The sequence below is a fragment of the Lampris incognitus genome, chromosome 6 (genome assembly GCF_029633865.1).
Source record: "Lampris incognitus isolate fLamInc1 chromosome 6, fLamInc1.hap2, whole genome shotgun sequence".
NCBI classification, from domain to species: domain Eukaryota; kingdom Metazoa; phylum Chordata; class Actinopteri; order Lampriformes; family Lampridae; genus Lampris; species Lampris incognitus.
The window spans coordinates 545001-562226 of NC_079216.1; the positions used below are offsets into that span (position 1 = coordinate 545001).

Sequence of the window (17226 nt, forward strand, 5' to 3'; positions counted from 1 at the left end):
GTAGAGGAGATGGTTCCGATGGCAAGGGGGATCCCTAGACGACCGGCACCTCCACACAACTGCAGGGGGCTGCCGGAAATCCAGTTTTTCGGAAACCGCCTCGAAGCGTGCCGCCACAGCTTGCTTTTCTGTTGGGGTAAGCTCCCTTAGCCTTATGTCTTCCAGACTCACCCACAAGGCAGCGGGGCAGTGGTTGATAGGTGCCAGGGCATGTCCACCAGGGTGGGCCTGCACACCATATCTCTGGGGCCCACTACTGCTCCGAGATCCCCTGCCAAGTTAGCCTGGGGCCGCAAGACCTCAGTTACCACGTGTGGCCACGGGGAGGCCTGGCAGGAGTCTTGGTGAAGGAGAGGCTATGTACTGGCAAGGGAAGGGTTACACGCTAGGATGCTTCCCTATTCGCCACAAAGGCTAGCCAGCGGCAGCAAGCTAAGGGCAGGAAGGACACAAGCGGGTTGGAAGAACACATGCACCTTCCCTCCAACTACACACTGCTGCACTAGACGCATCACAACACCCTGTGTGTATGTACACACACACACACGGTGGTGGAATGAGGAAGTATAGGAAAGTATACAGAGGAAGAGGTTGGCAAAGAAGAAGTGGGATAGTCAGAGAGATGAAGAAAGTAGGCAGGAGTACAAGGAGACCCAGTGTAAAGCGAAGAGAGAGGTGGCAAAGGAAAAGGCATATGGTGAGTTGTATGACAGGTTAGACACTAAGGAAGGAGAAAAGGACTTGTACCGATTAGCTAGACAGAGGGACCGAGCTGGGTAGGGTGTGCAGCAAGTTAGGGTGATCAAAGATAGAGATGAAAATGTGCTGACAAGCGAGGAGAGTGTGCTGAAAGGGTGGAAGGAGTACTTTGAGGGGCTGATGAATGAAGAAAATGAGAGAGAGAGAAGGTTGGATGATGTGGGGATAGTGAATCAGGAAGTGAGGTGGATTAGCAAGGAGGTAGTGAGGGCAGCTATGAAGAGGATGAAGAGTGGAAAGACAGTTGGTCCTGATGACATACCTGTGGAGGCATGGAGATGTTTAGAAGAGATGGCAGTGGAGTTTTTAACTAGACTGTTTCTCACAATCTTGGAAATATCTTTATGAATGCTCAATAATCCAGGTAAGAAAATCACAAAAAGTTAAATCAGTTCATCTGGACACAACGTTTATTGAGAGAAAAGTTTAATCACTGATCTAAGTGACCTCTTCTGTCTCAACTGACTGCAGGTATCCCAACCCTTATGCCACTGTATTGTTTATAAGCGTGGGGAAACCTGCAATCAGATAAGACTGAAGAGGTCACTTAGATGAGCGAAGAAACATTTCTCTCAATAAATGTTGTGTTCAGATAAACTGATTCAACTTTCTGTGACAATCTTGGAAAGTGAGAGGATGCCTGAGAAGTGGAGAAGAAGCATACTGGTACCGATTTTCAAGAACAAGGGTGATGTGCATAACTGTAGCATCTACAGAGGTATAAAGTTGATCAGCCACAGTATGAAGATTTGGGAAAGAGTAATAGAAGCTAGGTTAGGAGGAGAGGTGACGATCAGCGAGCAGCAGTATGGTTTCATTCCATGAAAGAGCACCACAGATGTGATGTTTGCTTTGAGAATGTTGATGGAGAAGTATAGATAAGGTCAGAAGGAGTTACATTCTGTCATTGTAGATTTAGAGAAAGCATACAGACAGGGTGCCGAGAGAGGAGGTGTGGTATTGTATGAGCAAGTCGGGAGTTGCAGAGAAGTATGTAGGAGTGGTGCAGGATATGTATGAGGGAAGTGTGACAGTAGTGAGCTGTGTGGTTGGAATGACAGATGGGTTCAAGGTGGAGGTGGGATTACATCAAGGATCGGCTCTGAGCCCTTTCTTGTTTGAAATGATGATGGACAGGTTGACGGACGAGATCAGGCAGGAGCCTCCATGGACGATGATGTTTGCAGATGACATTGTGATCTGTAGCGAGAGTAGGGTGCAGGTTGAGGAGAGCCCGGAGAGGTGGAGGTATGCACTGGAGAGAAGAGGAATGAAAGTCAATAGGAGCAAGACGGAATACATATGCGTGAAAGAGAGGGAGGACAGAGGAATGGTGAGGATGCAAGGAGTGGAGGTGACGAAGGTATATGACTTTAAATACTTGGGGTCAACTGTCCAAAGTAAGGAGGAGTGTAGAAGAGATGTGAATTAAGAGAGTGCAGGCAGGGTGGAGTGGGTGGAGAAGAGTGTCAGGAATGATTTGTGACAGAAGGATACCAGCAAGAGTAAAAGGGAAGGTTTACAAGATGGTTGTGAGACCAGCTATGTTATATGGTTTGGAGACAGTGGCACTGAGGAAAAGACAGGAGGTGGCAGAGTTGAAGATGCTAAGATTTTCATTGGGAGTGATGAAGGACAGGATTAGGAACAATTATATTTGAGGGACAACTCAGGTTGGACAGTTATGAGACAAAGCAGGAGAGACAAGACTGAGATGTTTTGGCTATGTGTGGAGGAGAGATGCTGGGTATATTGGGAGAAGGACGCTGAACTTGGAGCTGCCAGCGAAGAGAAGAGGAAGGCCAAAGAGGAGGTTTATGGATGTGGTGACAGCCATACCTGGGCACGGTCAATCCTGTAGAAACGGTCTGCAGTTGTGCCTGAAAAATAAACTTCAGTTGATATATAACAATTAAAACATAATTTTGGTTCCACAGTACAAAGCTCCATGCTTTCTCTGGACTTACCGTCGAGGAAGCACCATTTCTGGGGGAGCTTCTGTGAGGGTAGGCTCTCTGTTGTCATCAGACTGCCTTCCTGCATGAGCAGAAAGAAGAAATCCAGGGAAATCTAGCTTCCTCTTGATACATGTCATTAAGATGCTGAGTACAACTACGTCCACATAAGGTTTGACATTGCTATAAGATTGATCAAATCATTTAATCAAATAACTTCATTTATATTCTACTTTTTATTGTTTTCTTCTTATTGTGTGAACAGACATATTGGTGACTTTCAAGACAATTTGCGGGTCAATCAAACAGTGACATTTTACACTTTCACATGAAAGGCACGGTCACATCAGCTGACATGACAGAACTGTACCCTCCACATTAAGACTGCCCATCACCCCCTCCCACCTCCCGTGACAGATAAACAACTTTCCAACATTTCTCAGTGTCCCCCCTTTCCCCCAGACAGGTTCCCCAACAGTTGTTTAAAAAGGTGCCTCTCCATCGTCCATTCTAAACACATCTTAAGTGCAGGAGTGAAGGGTCCGCCCAGCACTTAGAACAAGTTACAATTCCATTTGTTGTTCACACCAATCAGTTATTACTCATTCCCAGTATTTCGGTTTTGTCTCCCAAGAGATAGCCTTGGTGAGACGGGAAAGTTATAATCCAGCTTCCAAAGTACCTTAATACCTCCATCTAGAATGGGAGAACCAGTGGGAATGAAAGCACACACACTGGTCCTTGTTCACAACACAACAGCAGTTATCATTCAGCAGGCCCACTGGGTATATGGGTTGTGGTTTTATACAAAACTAGTTTGACACTTATTTTCCTCCTAAATTCTGAACATTCCCTACCCTAACCCTAATTCTCCAACCTTAATTTATTAATCTACAATCCACCTTGATCTACTAATCACCATCTATTACTATCTACGAGTAATATATAGTAGTAATATAGTATACTGTAGTAATATAGTATACTATCTCCTGTAAGAAACCCTCTGATCTCTTGTCACGGGAAGGTGAATCAGTTCACCTGGACACAATGTTTACTTATAAACAATACAGTGACTGCAGGTACCCCCACCCTTATAGACGATACAGTGACTGCAGGTACCCCACCCTTATAAACAATACAGTGACTGCAGGTGTCCCCACCTTTATAAACAATACAGTGACTGCAGGTATCCCCACCATTATAAACAATACAGTGACTGCAGGTACCCCACCCTTATAAACAATACAGTGACTGCAGGTGTCCCCACCCTTATAAACAATACAGTGACGCAGGTATCCCCACCATTATAAACAATACAGTGACTGCAGGTATCCCCACCCTTATAAACAATACAGTGACTGCAGGTACCCCACCCTTATAAACAATACAGTGACTGCAGGTGTCCCCACCCTTATAAACAATACAGTGACTGCAGGTATCCCCACCCTTATAAACAATACAGTGACTGCAGGTATCCCCACCCTTATAAACAACACAGTGACTGCAGGTGTCCCCCACCCTTATAAACAATACAGTGACTGCAGGTATCCCCACCCTTATAAACAACACAGTGACTGCAGGTACCCCCACCCTTATAAACAATACAGTGACTGCAGGTATCCCCACCCTTATAAACAATACAGTGACTGCAGGTACCCCCACCCCTATAGACGATACAGTGACTGCAGGTACCCCACCCTTATAAATAATAGTGACTGCAGGTGTCCCACCCTTTTAAACAATACAGTGACTGCAGGTACCCCCACCCCTATAGACGATACAGTGACTGCAGGTGTCCCCACCCTTATAAATAATAGTGACTGCAGGTGTCCCACCCTTTTAAACAATACAGTGACTGCAGGTGTCCCCACCTTTATAAACAATACAGTGACTGCAGGTATCCCCACCCTTATAAACAATACAGTGACTGCAGGTACCCCACCCTTATAAACAATACAGTGACTGCAGGTGTCCCCACCTTTATAAACAGTACAGTGACGCAGGTATCCCCACCTTTATAAACAATACAGTGCCCTATACATCACACTTTGTTGATATGATTAATACTTTTTTACATAATAAAATACAATTACATATTTCAGCATTTTTTTTTTTGGTCTGTCCAACAATAGAATAAGTGGGAGCAAATGTTTTTGAATAATAAGAGTAAAAACTATTTTCTATTCTGGTCAGGACAAAGTAGTTTATAAAGCAATTGCAGTTTAAGTTTGATTGTTGTTGTTTTTTTTTAAAAATTTTCTAACATTATTTATATTTCCCCGGGTAAGATTAATACAAATTATCATTCGCAGTTTTCCCTGCAGAGCTGGCTGCCACATCACAAATTGTATTTAAACATCTATTTTGTCTACTTCTAATTAAAGGAGCAGATTTATGATAAATCTTATGTGGTTTCTGTTAAAATATAAACATAAACTACTAGTAAGAATACTACAAGTATCTGGGGGTGTATACAGGCAATAAACTGGACTGGGCTCAGAACACTGAGGTCCTCTACCAGAAGGGACAGAGCCGTCTCTACTTTCTGAGGAGGCGGAGGTCCCTCAACATCTGCAGACGATGCTCAGGATGTGGTGTGAGTCTGTGGTGGCCAGCGCTCTCCTGTCTGCTGTTGTGTGTTGGGGCAGCAGGTTGAGGGGTAGCGGATTCAAACAGGCTCAGTAAACTGATCCGCAAGGCCAATGATGTTGTGGTGGTGGAACTGGATTCTCTGGCGGTGGTTTCTGAGAGGAGGATGCTGTTGAAGTTATGTGCCATCATGGACAATGTCTCCCACCCACTCCATGACATGCTGGTCGGGCACAGGAGTACTTTTAGTGATGGACTCATTCTGCTGAAAACCACCACAAGCAGGAGGTCATTCCTGCCTGTGGCCATCACACTTTACACCTCCTCCCTGAGAGGGTCAGACAGTTTACACCTCCTCCCTCAGAGGGTCAGACACTTTACACCTCCTCCCTCAGAGGGTCAGACACTTTACACCTCCTCCCTCAGAGGGTCAGACACTTTATACCTCCTCCCTCAGAGGGTCAGACACTCGCAATTAATAGTCATCAGACTGGCCCTTCCACTTGTTTTACCCTGTTGGGTGTTGTTTGTGCTGCGGTAGTGCAGTATAGATAGGGTGTTATGTGCACCATGCTTGTTGATATATTTGGTTCTTATTTATATTTCTTATTTTATCTTTTATTTCTATTTGTTTCTGTTTCTCATTTCTATTTGTCTCTATTTTGTTGTAATCGTGTATCTTGTTAGTTCTTTCTTACTAGAGCGTGAGTGTCTGTAATACAACCCCGTTTACCCTCGGGGTGAATAAAGTATTCTCATTCCGATAAACGTTTGAGTAACTTTACAACAACAGAGGGTGCTAGTGAGTGTTTCCCAACAACTAAAAGAATAGCTTCACTTTCAATATAATAACACACACACACACACACACACACACACACACACACACACACACACACACACACACACACACACACACACACACAATGCACCAGTGGCACACCTCTTCCAGGTTGTCATGAAGGCGCTGGATGTGGGAGCGGCAGGTCTCCAGGTCACTGTCTCCAGGTATGATGACCACTCCGAGGGGGACAGCTAAGACACAGAAGATATTGCACAAGGTCAAATCAACATGTCCTTCAGTCATGTGACCTGATAAATCAGCCTCCACCATAGATTATGTCTTATCTGGTTCTAAAGGAAGACTGCTGCTTGCACTGGACCCTGAGGAAGTAGTGTTGTGTACATTTAACACTGATGAAGTACAAACCCCAATTCCAATGAAGTTGGGACGTTGTGTAAAACGTGAATAAAAACAGAATACAATGATTTGCAAACCCCTTTCCACCTATATTCAATTGAATACACTACAAAGACAAGATATTTAATGTTCAAACTGATAAACTTTATTTTTTGGGGTTTTTTTTGCAAATATTCACTCATTTTGAATTTGATGGCTGCAACACGCTCCAAAGAAGCTGGGACAGGGGCATGTTCACCACTGTGTTACACCACCTTTCCTTTTAACAACACTCAATAAGCGTCTGGGAACTGAGGACACTAATTGTTGAAGCTTTGTAGGTGGAATTCTTTCCCATTCTTGCTGATGTACGACTTCAGTTGCTCAACAGTCCGGGGTCTCCGTTGTCGTATTTTGCGCTTCATAATGTGCCACACATGTTCAATGGGAGACAGGTCTGGACTGCAGGCAGGCCAGTCCAGTACCCGCACTCTTTTACTACGAAGCCCCGCTGTTGGAACACGTGCAGAATGTGGCTTGGCATTGTCTTGCTGAAATAAGCAGGGACGTCCCTGAAGAAGACGTCGCTTGGATGGCAGCATATGTTGCTCCCAAACCTGTATGGACCTTTCAGCATTAATGGTGCCTTCACAGATGTGCAAGTTACCCATGATGCCATGGGCACTAACACCCCCCCGCCATACCATCACAGATGCTGGCTTCTGAACTTTGCTCTGAGAACAATCTGGATGGTCCTTTTCCTCTTTAGCCCGGAGGACACGACGTCCATGGTTTCCAAAAACAATGTGAAATGTGGACTCGCCAGACCACAGCACACTTGTCCACTTTGCGTCAGTCCAACTCAGATGAGCTCGGGCCAGAGAAGCCGGTGGCGTTTCTGGGTGGTGTTGATATCTGGCTTTGGCTTTGCATGGTAGAGTTTTAACTTGCACTTGTAGATGTAGTGACGAACTGTGTTAACTGACGATGGTTTTCCCAAGTGTTCCTAAGCCCACGTGGTCATATCCTTTACACAATGAGGTCGGTTTTTAATGCAGTGCCGTCTGAGGGGTCGAAGGTCACGGGCATTCACTGTTGGCTTTCGGCCTTGACGCTTACATGCAGAGATTTCTCCGGATTCTCTGAATCTTGTGATGATATTATGGACTGTAGATGATGAAATCCCTAAATTCCTTGCAGTTGTATGTTGAGAAACGTTGTTCTTAAACTGTTGGACTATTTGCTCACACAGTTGTTCACAAAGTGGTGAACCTCGCCCCATCCTTGCTTGTGAACGACTCAGCCTTTCAGGGATGCTCCTTTTATACCCAATCATGACACTCACCTGTTTCCAGTTAACCTGTTCACCTGTGGAATGTTCCAGACAGGTGTTTTTTGAGCATTCCTCAACTTTCCCGGTCTTTTGTTGCCCCTGTCCCAGCTTCTTTGGAACGTGTTGCAGGCATCAAATTCAAAATGAGTGAATATTTGCAAAAAACAGTAAAGTTTATCAGTTTGAACATTAAATATCTTGTCTTTGTAGTGTATTCAATTGAATATAGGTCGAAAAGGATTTGCAAATCATTGTATTCTGTTTTAATCACGTTCTACACAACGTCCCAACTTCATTGGAATTGGGGTTTGTAGTATTGTGTACTTTTAACACTGATGTATGTGTACATTTAACATTAAGTAGTATTGTGTACTTTTAAAACTGCTTTTGTATGAGTACATTTAACACTGATGTTGTATATGTACATTTAACACTGCTGTTGTATGTGTACATTTAACACTGATGTCGTATGTGTACATTTAACACTGATGGAGTAGTACTGTTCACATTTAACACTGATGAAGTAGTACTGTTCACATTTAACACTGATGAAGTAGTATTGTGGACATTTAACACTGCTATTGTATTGTGTACATTTAACACTGATGTTGTATGTGTACATTTAACGCTGATGTTGTGTGTGTACATTTAACACTGCTGTTGTATGTGTACATTTAACGCTGATGTTGTGTGTGTACATTTAACACTGATGTTGTATGTGTACATTTAACGCTGATGTTGTATTGTGTACATTTAACACTGATGTTGTATGTGTACATTTAACAATGACGAAGTAGTATTGTGTACATTTAACACTGATGAAGTACTATTGTGTACACTGATGAAGTAGTATTGTGTACATTTAACACTGATTAAGTAGTATTGTGTATATTTAACACTGATGTTGTATGTGTACATTTAACACTGATGAAGTAGTATTGTGTACATTGGACACTGAGAAAGTAATATTGTGTACACTGATTCAGTAATATTGTGTACATTGGACACTGACAAAGTAGTATTGTGTACACTGATGAAGTAGTACTGTGTGACTTCCGGTTATGGTGGCGTGCTAGGCAGACGTGCTCCTCTCGGCTCCGCTGAAAAACCTTTAAAATCCTGATTAAAATTCACATTCCTGCTTTAAACAACAAATCGCTAGTCAGATAAAGTGCAGATACATCGATGCCCACAAAAATAAGTCGAAGTCTGGACACCAGTCGGTTATACAAGTGGAAAAAAATATGGAAGTGTCAGGCCAAACGGCTGAGCATGAAGACGACGCCGAAACTCATTGGCCTACTTCACAAGAGGACGATACAAGTGCTAAACCTGAAACAATCCTATCAGCTATCAAGAATATGAAAGCTGAAATATCTGCAAGATTTGATGGCTTAACTGCCGCCATTGAGGGCATGCGTAAAGAAATAAGTGGTTGTACAGAACGTATGACCCAGGCTGAAGTACGCATATCTACCGCGGAAGATGATGTAGCATCCTTGCTAGCTAAAGTTAAGTCACTGGAGGCTAAAAATAAGGATTTGGCTGGTAAAGTGGACGACCTCGAGTCTAGATCAAGAAGATCAAACCTGAGACTAATCGGTCTGCCAGAGAAGGTAGAAGAGACGGATGCATGCGCATTTCTCGAATGGAGAACACTAAGCGGACCCTGGAAAGAGCACACCGAATCGGAGTGAGAAAGGACACGAATGCGCCACCAAGACCAGTCATAATGCTATTCCAGAACTACAGGGAAAAGACGTTTGTGATGAACTCAGCGAGGGCAAAGAAATGAGTCCTATTTAAGGATCAGCCCGTGCGGTTCTACCCAGACCTGTCCGCCGAAGTGCACAAACCACAGAACATGTTCGACACCGTGCGACAGAAGCTTAGAGTAATGGGGATTCGGTATGGCATGTTGTTCCCTGCCCGACTACTGGTAACACACGGGGGCCAGACACGCACGTTTGGTAGTCCCAGCGACGTGGAGAAGCTTATTGAGGGGATCAAGTGAAGCGCGGAGGGTACTGAATAAATACTAGCCTATTTAGCCTACACATTAAATGCGCTGACGCTGACATTTTTTTTCTCTTTTTTCTTTCTCGCTCTAAAGCGGCTCTTGCAAAAGCAAAGAGAGCTTTAGGCTAACTGCAGAGACAGCTCCCAGAGAAGACTCCTGAGTTATTATTTTTATTGCCTGGGCGTATTGGACTTATCCTACAGAGTGCCCATTTTTCTAATTTATTCTTCTAAATTGTCTACTATGACAACAAGAGACGTGGACACTGTCCTGCATGGGACTGCCCTGTCTTTTGTTCCATCCCTTGTAGGCCACTGAGACTGATACGAAGGCAACAACAGAACAAGGACACCATAGGCTACGTGAATATAGGTCTTCAGAGTGATTTAAAACTATTATTTTTCCTATAGATTTGGCCTGGATTTCTTGTATTGGCTACAGGACTATATAGCTGATTGAGCTGAGCTGGCGCGTGCCTGTTTCTCAGGGAGATAATAGCCTACGCAAGGTAATCTTAAAACAAGTGCAGAAATGTTGAATCGCTTGCAGTTTCGGAGTTTTGACATAGTAGGCTACTACTGATTTGGTTTAATATAATCATTCGTGAGTTAATTTGTTGTTTGATTAATGGCAGTGGATTTTAAGTCGAGGAGTGGTGGGAATAGTACAGCAGGACAATCCTTGCGGTTGTGTGGAGTTGTTAACAGATGTACCGAGAAGTTGAAAGTAAAGGGGGGAGGGGCCTGTATATTTGGGCTGTGGGTTATGGGGATATATACAACGCAGAGTTCAAGATTAGCATTGTTCATGTTTTTAGGTTTGTTTCTCAAGTGTAAAATTCTACTCTTTTTCTATATGGGAATTAATATGTGTGTTAATTACTATGTCAAATGAGGTCAGGCTTAAATTTACATCCTGGAATTGCAGAGGTTTACAGAAACTAAAAAAGGTTAAACAGGTGGTACATAGGTTGAAACATGCATTCAAAGATTGTGTTTCTACAAGAAACACATCTACTGGTACAAGATAATTCTAAGATTAGGAAAAGGGGCAAGTATTTTCAGCTTCTTTCTCTACACATGCACAAGGAGTTATGACTCTCATACATAAATCAATACCTTTCCACACGCACAATGTAATTGAGGATAAAGCCAGAAGATACTTAATAGTACAGGGTAGACTCCTATCAGAAAGTCTGAATTTAGTCAATGTATACGCCCCCAATGATGACGACCCCAAATTCTTTAATAACTTGTTTTTAACCCTTTCAACATTGTCTGGTAATAACATTATCACTGGGGACTTTAATTGTACATTAAATCCAACTAAAGACTGGTCATCGGGTCCGAATCTGACACATGCAAGGAGTAGGAAGACTATGCATCAATTTATGAAAGAGCTGAATTTACGGGATATTTGGAGGGAATTGAAACCGGATGGTGTTGAGTATTCATGCTACTCTGCTACTTATCAATGTTACTCTCGCATAGACTATTTTTTAATTTCTGCAGATTTAATTCCGAAAATACAGGACTGTATTTATGACAGCACTGTAATTTCGGGCCATGCACCAAACTCATTGTTATACATGGATGCAGGTTTAATAGGGGGTCCACTGAGATGGCGATTCCAACCTAGGTGGTTGCAAGATCCCAAATTCCTAGAGTTCTTGGAGCAACAAATAATCTTCTTTTTTGAGATAAATACATCGGAGACATCAGCTAGCATCTGGTGGGAGGCATTTAAAGCTTACATTAGGGGCCAAATTATTAATTACACGAGTTCCAAATCGAAAAGAGTCAATTAAAAAATGAATCTATTGGATTCCAAAATAAAAGCCCCGGAGAGGAAAATGTTTCAAGATGGCTCTCCGAACATTCACCAGGAATTGTTAGTATTGAGCTCTCAGTACAACGAGATGTCTGCTTCTAAGGCGGCAGTGAGCCTTCTGAGGCTCAAACAGACATTTTTTGATCAGGGGGAAAAACCTGGGAAATTGTTAGCCTAGAGGATTAAACAGTTGCAAACTGAGAGAGCCATTACAACAATACAGAAGGAAGATGGAACATTTACAATAGAACCTCTAGAAATAAATAATGTTTTCAAACATTTTTATGAAAAACTGTATAGCTCTGACAACTCATTAAATCTGGATTCTATAAAATACTTCCTGGATGGCCTTGCCATTCCTGTCATTCTGGAGGGACAGAGTAAAGGGCTTGGGGCGGAGTTGACACTGGAGGAGATATCTGGTGCAATAGATTGTATGAAACCCAGGAAAGCTGCAGGGCCAGATGGCCTACCCATAGACATATACAACAAATTTAAAGCAAAACTGCAACTCCCTTTACTAGAGATGTTTTATGAATCATTTCAAAATGGCTCTCTCCCACCATCATTAAGAGGTGCTTTAATAACATTGCTTCCAAAACCAGGGAAGCCCAGTGACAAATGTGAGAACATGAGCCCAATAAGCTTATTAAATTCAGATGTAAAATATGTAAAATTTTAGCTAACAGACTTCATGATAAAATACCAGGGATAGTCACAAATGATCAGAATGGATTTGTACAAGGTTGGCAGGGGTTCCACAATGTTAGAAGTGTGCTAAACATTTTACATAGCCAAAAGGGGGCGCCAGATACAGCTCTACTCTCCTTGGATGCTGAAAAGGCCTTCGACAGGGTCGAATGGCCGTATCTTTTCGAAGTTCTTAGACGTTTCAGATGCGGAGAAAACTTCTGTAAATGGGTGGAACTGCTTTACAATAATCCAACTGCTGAAGTGTTGACCAACAACTTGGTATCTAACCTAATTAATATTCGCAGAGGGTGTCGTAAAGGTTGTCCACTGTCCCCCCTACTGTTTATTCTTGCTATTGAACCCTTCGCAATAGTGGTGAGGGCGCATCCCAACATTTCAAGTATAACCATAGGGGAAGTGGAACATCGCATTGCACTTTACGCGGATGATGTGATCCTGTTCATCAAAAATCTAGATAAATCTATTGACGAATTTTTAAAATTGATTAAAGCTTTTGGTAAAGTATCTGGCTATCAGATCAATCAATCAAAATCTTCAATTTGATTACTTAATTCGGAAGAAAGAGACAATCCTATCCCCCAGGTGTCTACCTTTAATGTAACAAACTGCTTTACATACCTAGGCATACAAATTGTACCGAACATAGAGGAAGTGGTGAGGAGGATTTACGACTCCCTCATGGATTCTGTATCTAACTCAATCCCTAGGTGGATGCCCCTGCCAATTTCTTTAACTGGAAGAATTAGTGCTCTAAAAATAAATGTACTACCTAAGATACTTTACTTGTTTCAAAACCTCCCTCTACCCCCTCCTTCTGACTTATTCTTAAAATTGAGGAAGTTATTTTCCAAATTCATATGGAACAACAGGCACCCCAGACTCCGGTTATCTTTACTATACTTACCTTATGACAGAGGGGGGCTCCAGTGCCCTAATCCTCTTTGGTACTACTGGGCTGCTCAGCTGAGAACTATCATGTTTTACTATACAACTAAAGTTGTTACTAAATGGATGGAGATGGAATCTCATTCGCTTAGGGTACCTCTCCCTATGTATATGTACTCTGCAAATTTGAAAAAAAAAACTAAGAAAACAAAAATCTAACCCCATTGTACAGCACATGATAAATGTCTGGAACGAGGTGCGAAGATATTTGGGTGAAACACAGCCTTTATCTTACTTCAGCCCAATATGGGGTAATGATAGCTTTATTCCTGGCAGGTCTGATGCTGGTTTCAAAATCTGGGCTGATAAAGGAAAATTAAAGGTTGAAGACCTATTTAATCCAGAGGATAAAAGTCTCATGTCATTTGAAAAATTGTCTAATAAATATGATATCCCACGTAAGCATTTCTTTAAATACTTACAACTGCAGTATAACTGGTTAATGAGGCCATAGATTACTCCAGTTAAACAAATTCAGTAGTAATTTCCCAGATGATTGTACTAAGTGTGAGCAGGCAAAAGGGACTCTATGGCATTGTATGTGGCAATGTGAAAAGATACACGTTTTGGGAAGAGGTGAGACTCATGATAGAAGAGATCTTAGCAATAAAACTGACCCTGGAGCCCAAATTATTCATCCTTGGTCTGTATCCAAATGGGCATGATATACAGGAAAGTGAGAAAATCTTCTTAAATTTATGTTTGTTACAAGCAAAATGATTAATAGCTCTTTCATGGAAGAACGTTAATAGGCCACGAATAAGTCCATGGCTTAGGGACATGTCCTTAACCTTACCCTTGGAGAAAATCACCTATATACTAAAATATATAAACAGGGCATATTTAAAAAGATATGGGGCCTGTTTATACATTTTATTGAACATAAAGACCTGGGAAATATTTTAGATGAACCAGAAGATGAAGAGGGGAGGGGGGGTGAGCCTGCAAAGTGATTTTGTTTCCAAGGTGATGTATTTGGAACATTGGTTACCCATATAGAATGTAGGAGAAATTGTATAGGAAAAGAGAAACTTTTGCTCTGTGTTATGGTTTTCTTTTATTGTTGTTTTAGTATTTTTTATACATATTTACTACTGGAATGTATCTCTCAGAAATTGTTTGATATTTCATATGCTGTATACTAAGCTTAGGTACACAGATGCACTATGTGTATTACATTTCCTTTTTGCTTTTGTTCCCAGACGGTATTGTTGTAATGCATTGTTCTTGTTGTTATTATTGAAAAATCAATAAAATATATTGATAAAAAAAGAAGTATTACTGTGTACACTGGACACTGATGAAGTAGTATTGTGTACATTTAACACTGATGAAGTAGTATTGTGTACACTGGACACTGATGAAGTAGTATTGTGTACACTGATGAAGTAGTACTGTGTAGACACTGCTGGGGCAGCTCCAGTGGACCTGTGCAGGCAGAAACTCACCAGCATCTCTCAGCTGCTCCTTGTCATAATGAAGCTCCTCATACGCCGCCATGCTGATTTTGTTAACACCAATCTGCAGCTTCTCTGGAACTGACTGCTGCCTGCACACACCCCACACAAGCAGCTTTACACAATGGCTCACAGATGAACACACAATATGCAGCTTCTCTGGAACTGACTGCTGCCTGCACACACCCCACACAAGCAGCTTTACACAACAGCTCATCGATGAACACACAATCTGCAGCTTCTCTGGAACTGAATGCTGCCTGCACACACCCCAGACAAGCAGCTTTACACAACAGGTAGAAGGTGAACACACAATTTTCCACACACAGCTTTACATTTTCTCACTTAGCAAATGTTTTTACCCAAAGCAACAGAACACAGACAACAAGTAGCAGACAGTTTTGAGTCTTTCCAACAAGCATCATAGAGGGCTACACAATAATCCTGTTGTAGTGGAGAATGCATGTCATGTCAAGTGCATGTAGTGTAAATGTGTGTTAAATCATCAAGAGGGCATGACTGGGAGAATCAAGCTACAGGGCAGATGGACAGACACATGTCGCTATCATGGCTGCCATCACACCCGCTGTGTGTTACGTGCAGAAGGGCACAACACAGAACAGCAGTGATGCCCGTGTGTGTCTGAGGGAGGGAACAGCAGTGAGCTCGCGTGTGTCTGAGGAAGGGCACAGCTGAGAACAGCAGTGATGCTCGTGTGTGTCTGAGGAAGGGAACAGCAGTGATGCATGTGTGTGTCTGAGGAAGGGCACAGCTGAGAACAGCAGTGATGCTCGTGTGTGTCTGAGGAAGGGAACAGCAGTGATGCATGTGTGTGTCTGAAGATGGGCATGACAGAGAACAGCAGTAAAGCTTGAGTGTGTCTGAGGGAGGGAACAGCAGTGAGCTCGCGTGTGTCTGAGGAAGGGCACAGCTGAGAACAGCAGTGATGCTCGTGTGTGTCTGAGGAAGGGAACAGCAGTGATGCTCGTGTGTGTCTGAGGAAGGGCACAGCTGAGAACAGCAGTGATGCTCGTGTGTGTCTGAGGAAGGGAACAGCAGTGAGCTCGCGTGTGTCTGAGGAAGGGCACAGCTGAGAACAGCAGTGATGCTCGTGTGTGTCTGAGGAAGGGAACAGCAGTGAGCTCGCGTGTGTCTGAGGAAGGGAACAGCAGTGTTGCTCGCGTGTGTCTGAGGAAGGGCACAGCTGAGAACAGCAGTGATGCTCGTGTGTGTCTGAGGAAGGGCACAGCTGAGAACAGCAGTGATGCTCGCGTGTGTCTGAGGAAGGGCACAGCTGAGAACAGCAGTGATGCTCGTGTGTGTCTGAGGAAGGGAACAGCAGTGAGCTCGCGTGTGTCTGAGGAAGGGAACAGCAGTGATGCTCGTGTGTGTCTGAGGAAGGGAACAGCAGTGATGCTCGTGTGTGTCTGAGGAAGGGAACAGCAGTGATGCTCGTGTGTGTCTGAGGAAGGGAACAGCAGTGATGCTCGTGTGTGTCTGAGGAAGGGAACAGCAGTGTTGCTCGCGTGTGTCTGAGGAAGGGCACAGCTGAGAACAGCAGTGATGCTCGTGTGTGTCTGAGGAAGGGAACAGCAGTGATGCTCGTGTGTGTCTGAGGAAGGGAACAGCAGTGATGCTCGTGTGTGTCTGAGGAAGGGAACAGCAGTGATGCTCGTGTGTGTCTGAGGAAGGGAACAGCAGTGATGCTCGTGTGTGTCTGAGGAAGGGAACAGCAGTGTTGCTCGCGTGTGTCTGAGGAAGGGCACAGCTGAGAACAGCAGTGATGCTCGTGTGTGTCTGAGGAAGGGAACAGCAGTGATGCTCGTGTGTGTCTGAGGAAGGGCACAGCTGAGAACAGCAGTGATGCTCGTGTGTGTCTGAGGAAGGGAACAGCAGTGATGCATGTGTGTGTCTGAGGATGGGCATGACAGAGAACAGCAGTAAAGCTTGAGTGTGTCTGAGGGAGGGAACAGCAGTGAGCTCGCGTGTGTCTGAGGAAGGGCACAGCTGAGAACAGCAGTGATGCTCGTGTGTGTCTGAGGAAGGGAACAGCAGTGATGCTCGCGTGTGTCTGAGGAAGGGCACAGCTGAGAACAGCAGTGATGCTCGTGTGTGTCTGAGGAAGGGAACAGCAGTGAGCTCGCGTGTGTCTGAGGAAGGGCACAGCTGAGAACAGCAGTGATGCTCGTGTGTGTCTGAGGAAGGGAACAGCAGTGATGCTCGTGTGTGTCTGAGGAAGGGAACAGCAGTGATGCTCGTGTGTGTCTGAGGAAGGGAACAGCAGTGATGCTCGTGTGTGTCTGAGGAAGGGAACAGCAGTGATGCTCGTGTGTGTCTGAGGAAGGGAACAGCAGTGTTGCTCGCGTGTGTCTGAGGAAGGGCACAGCTGAGAACAGCAGTGATGCTCGTGTGTGTCTGAGGAAGGGAACAGCAGTGTTGCTCGC

At 43.7% G+C, this 17226-nt stretch overlaps 1 protein-coding gene across 1 annotated transcript in view; it reads right to left on the reverse strand.

Annotated features, from left to right (window-relative positions):
• Positions 1-17226, reverse strand: part of LOC130113901 (diacylglycerol kinase zeta-like) — a 132246-nt gene that overhangs the window by 45455 nt on the left and 69565 nt on the right. Inside the window, exons 21-24 of the mRNA XM_056281599.1 lie at positions 14774-14874; positions 6247-6338; positions 2727-2796; positions 2599-2639 (exon numbers count right to left, since the gene is read on the reverse strand). Coding sequence (XP_056137574.1) covers positions 2599-2639; positions 2727-2796; positions 6247-6338; positions 14774-14874 — 304 coding nt within the window. The remainder of the gene's footprint in view (positions 1-2598; positions 2640-2726; positions 2797-6246; positions 6339-14773; positions 14875-17226) is intronic.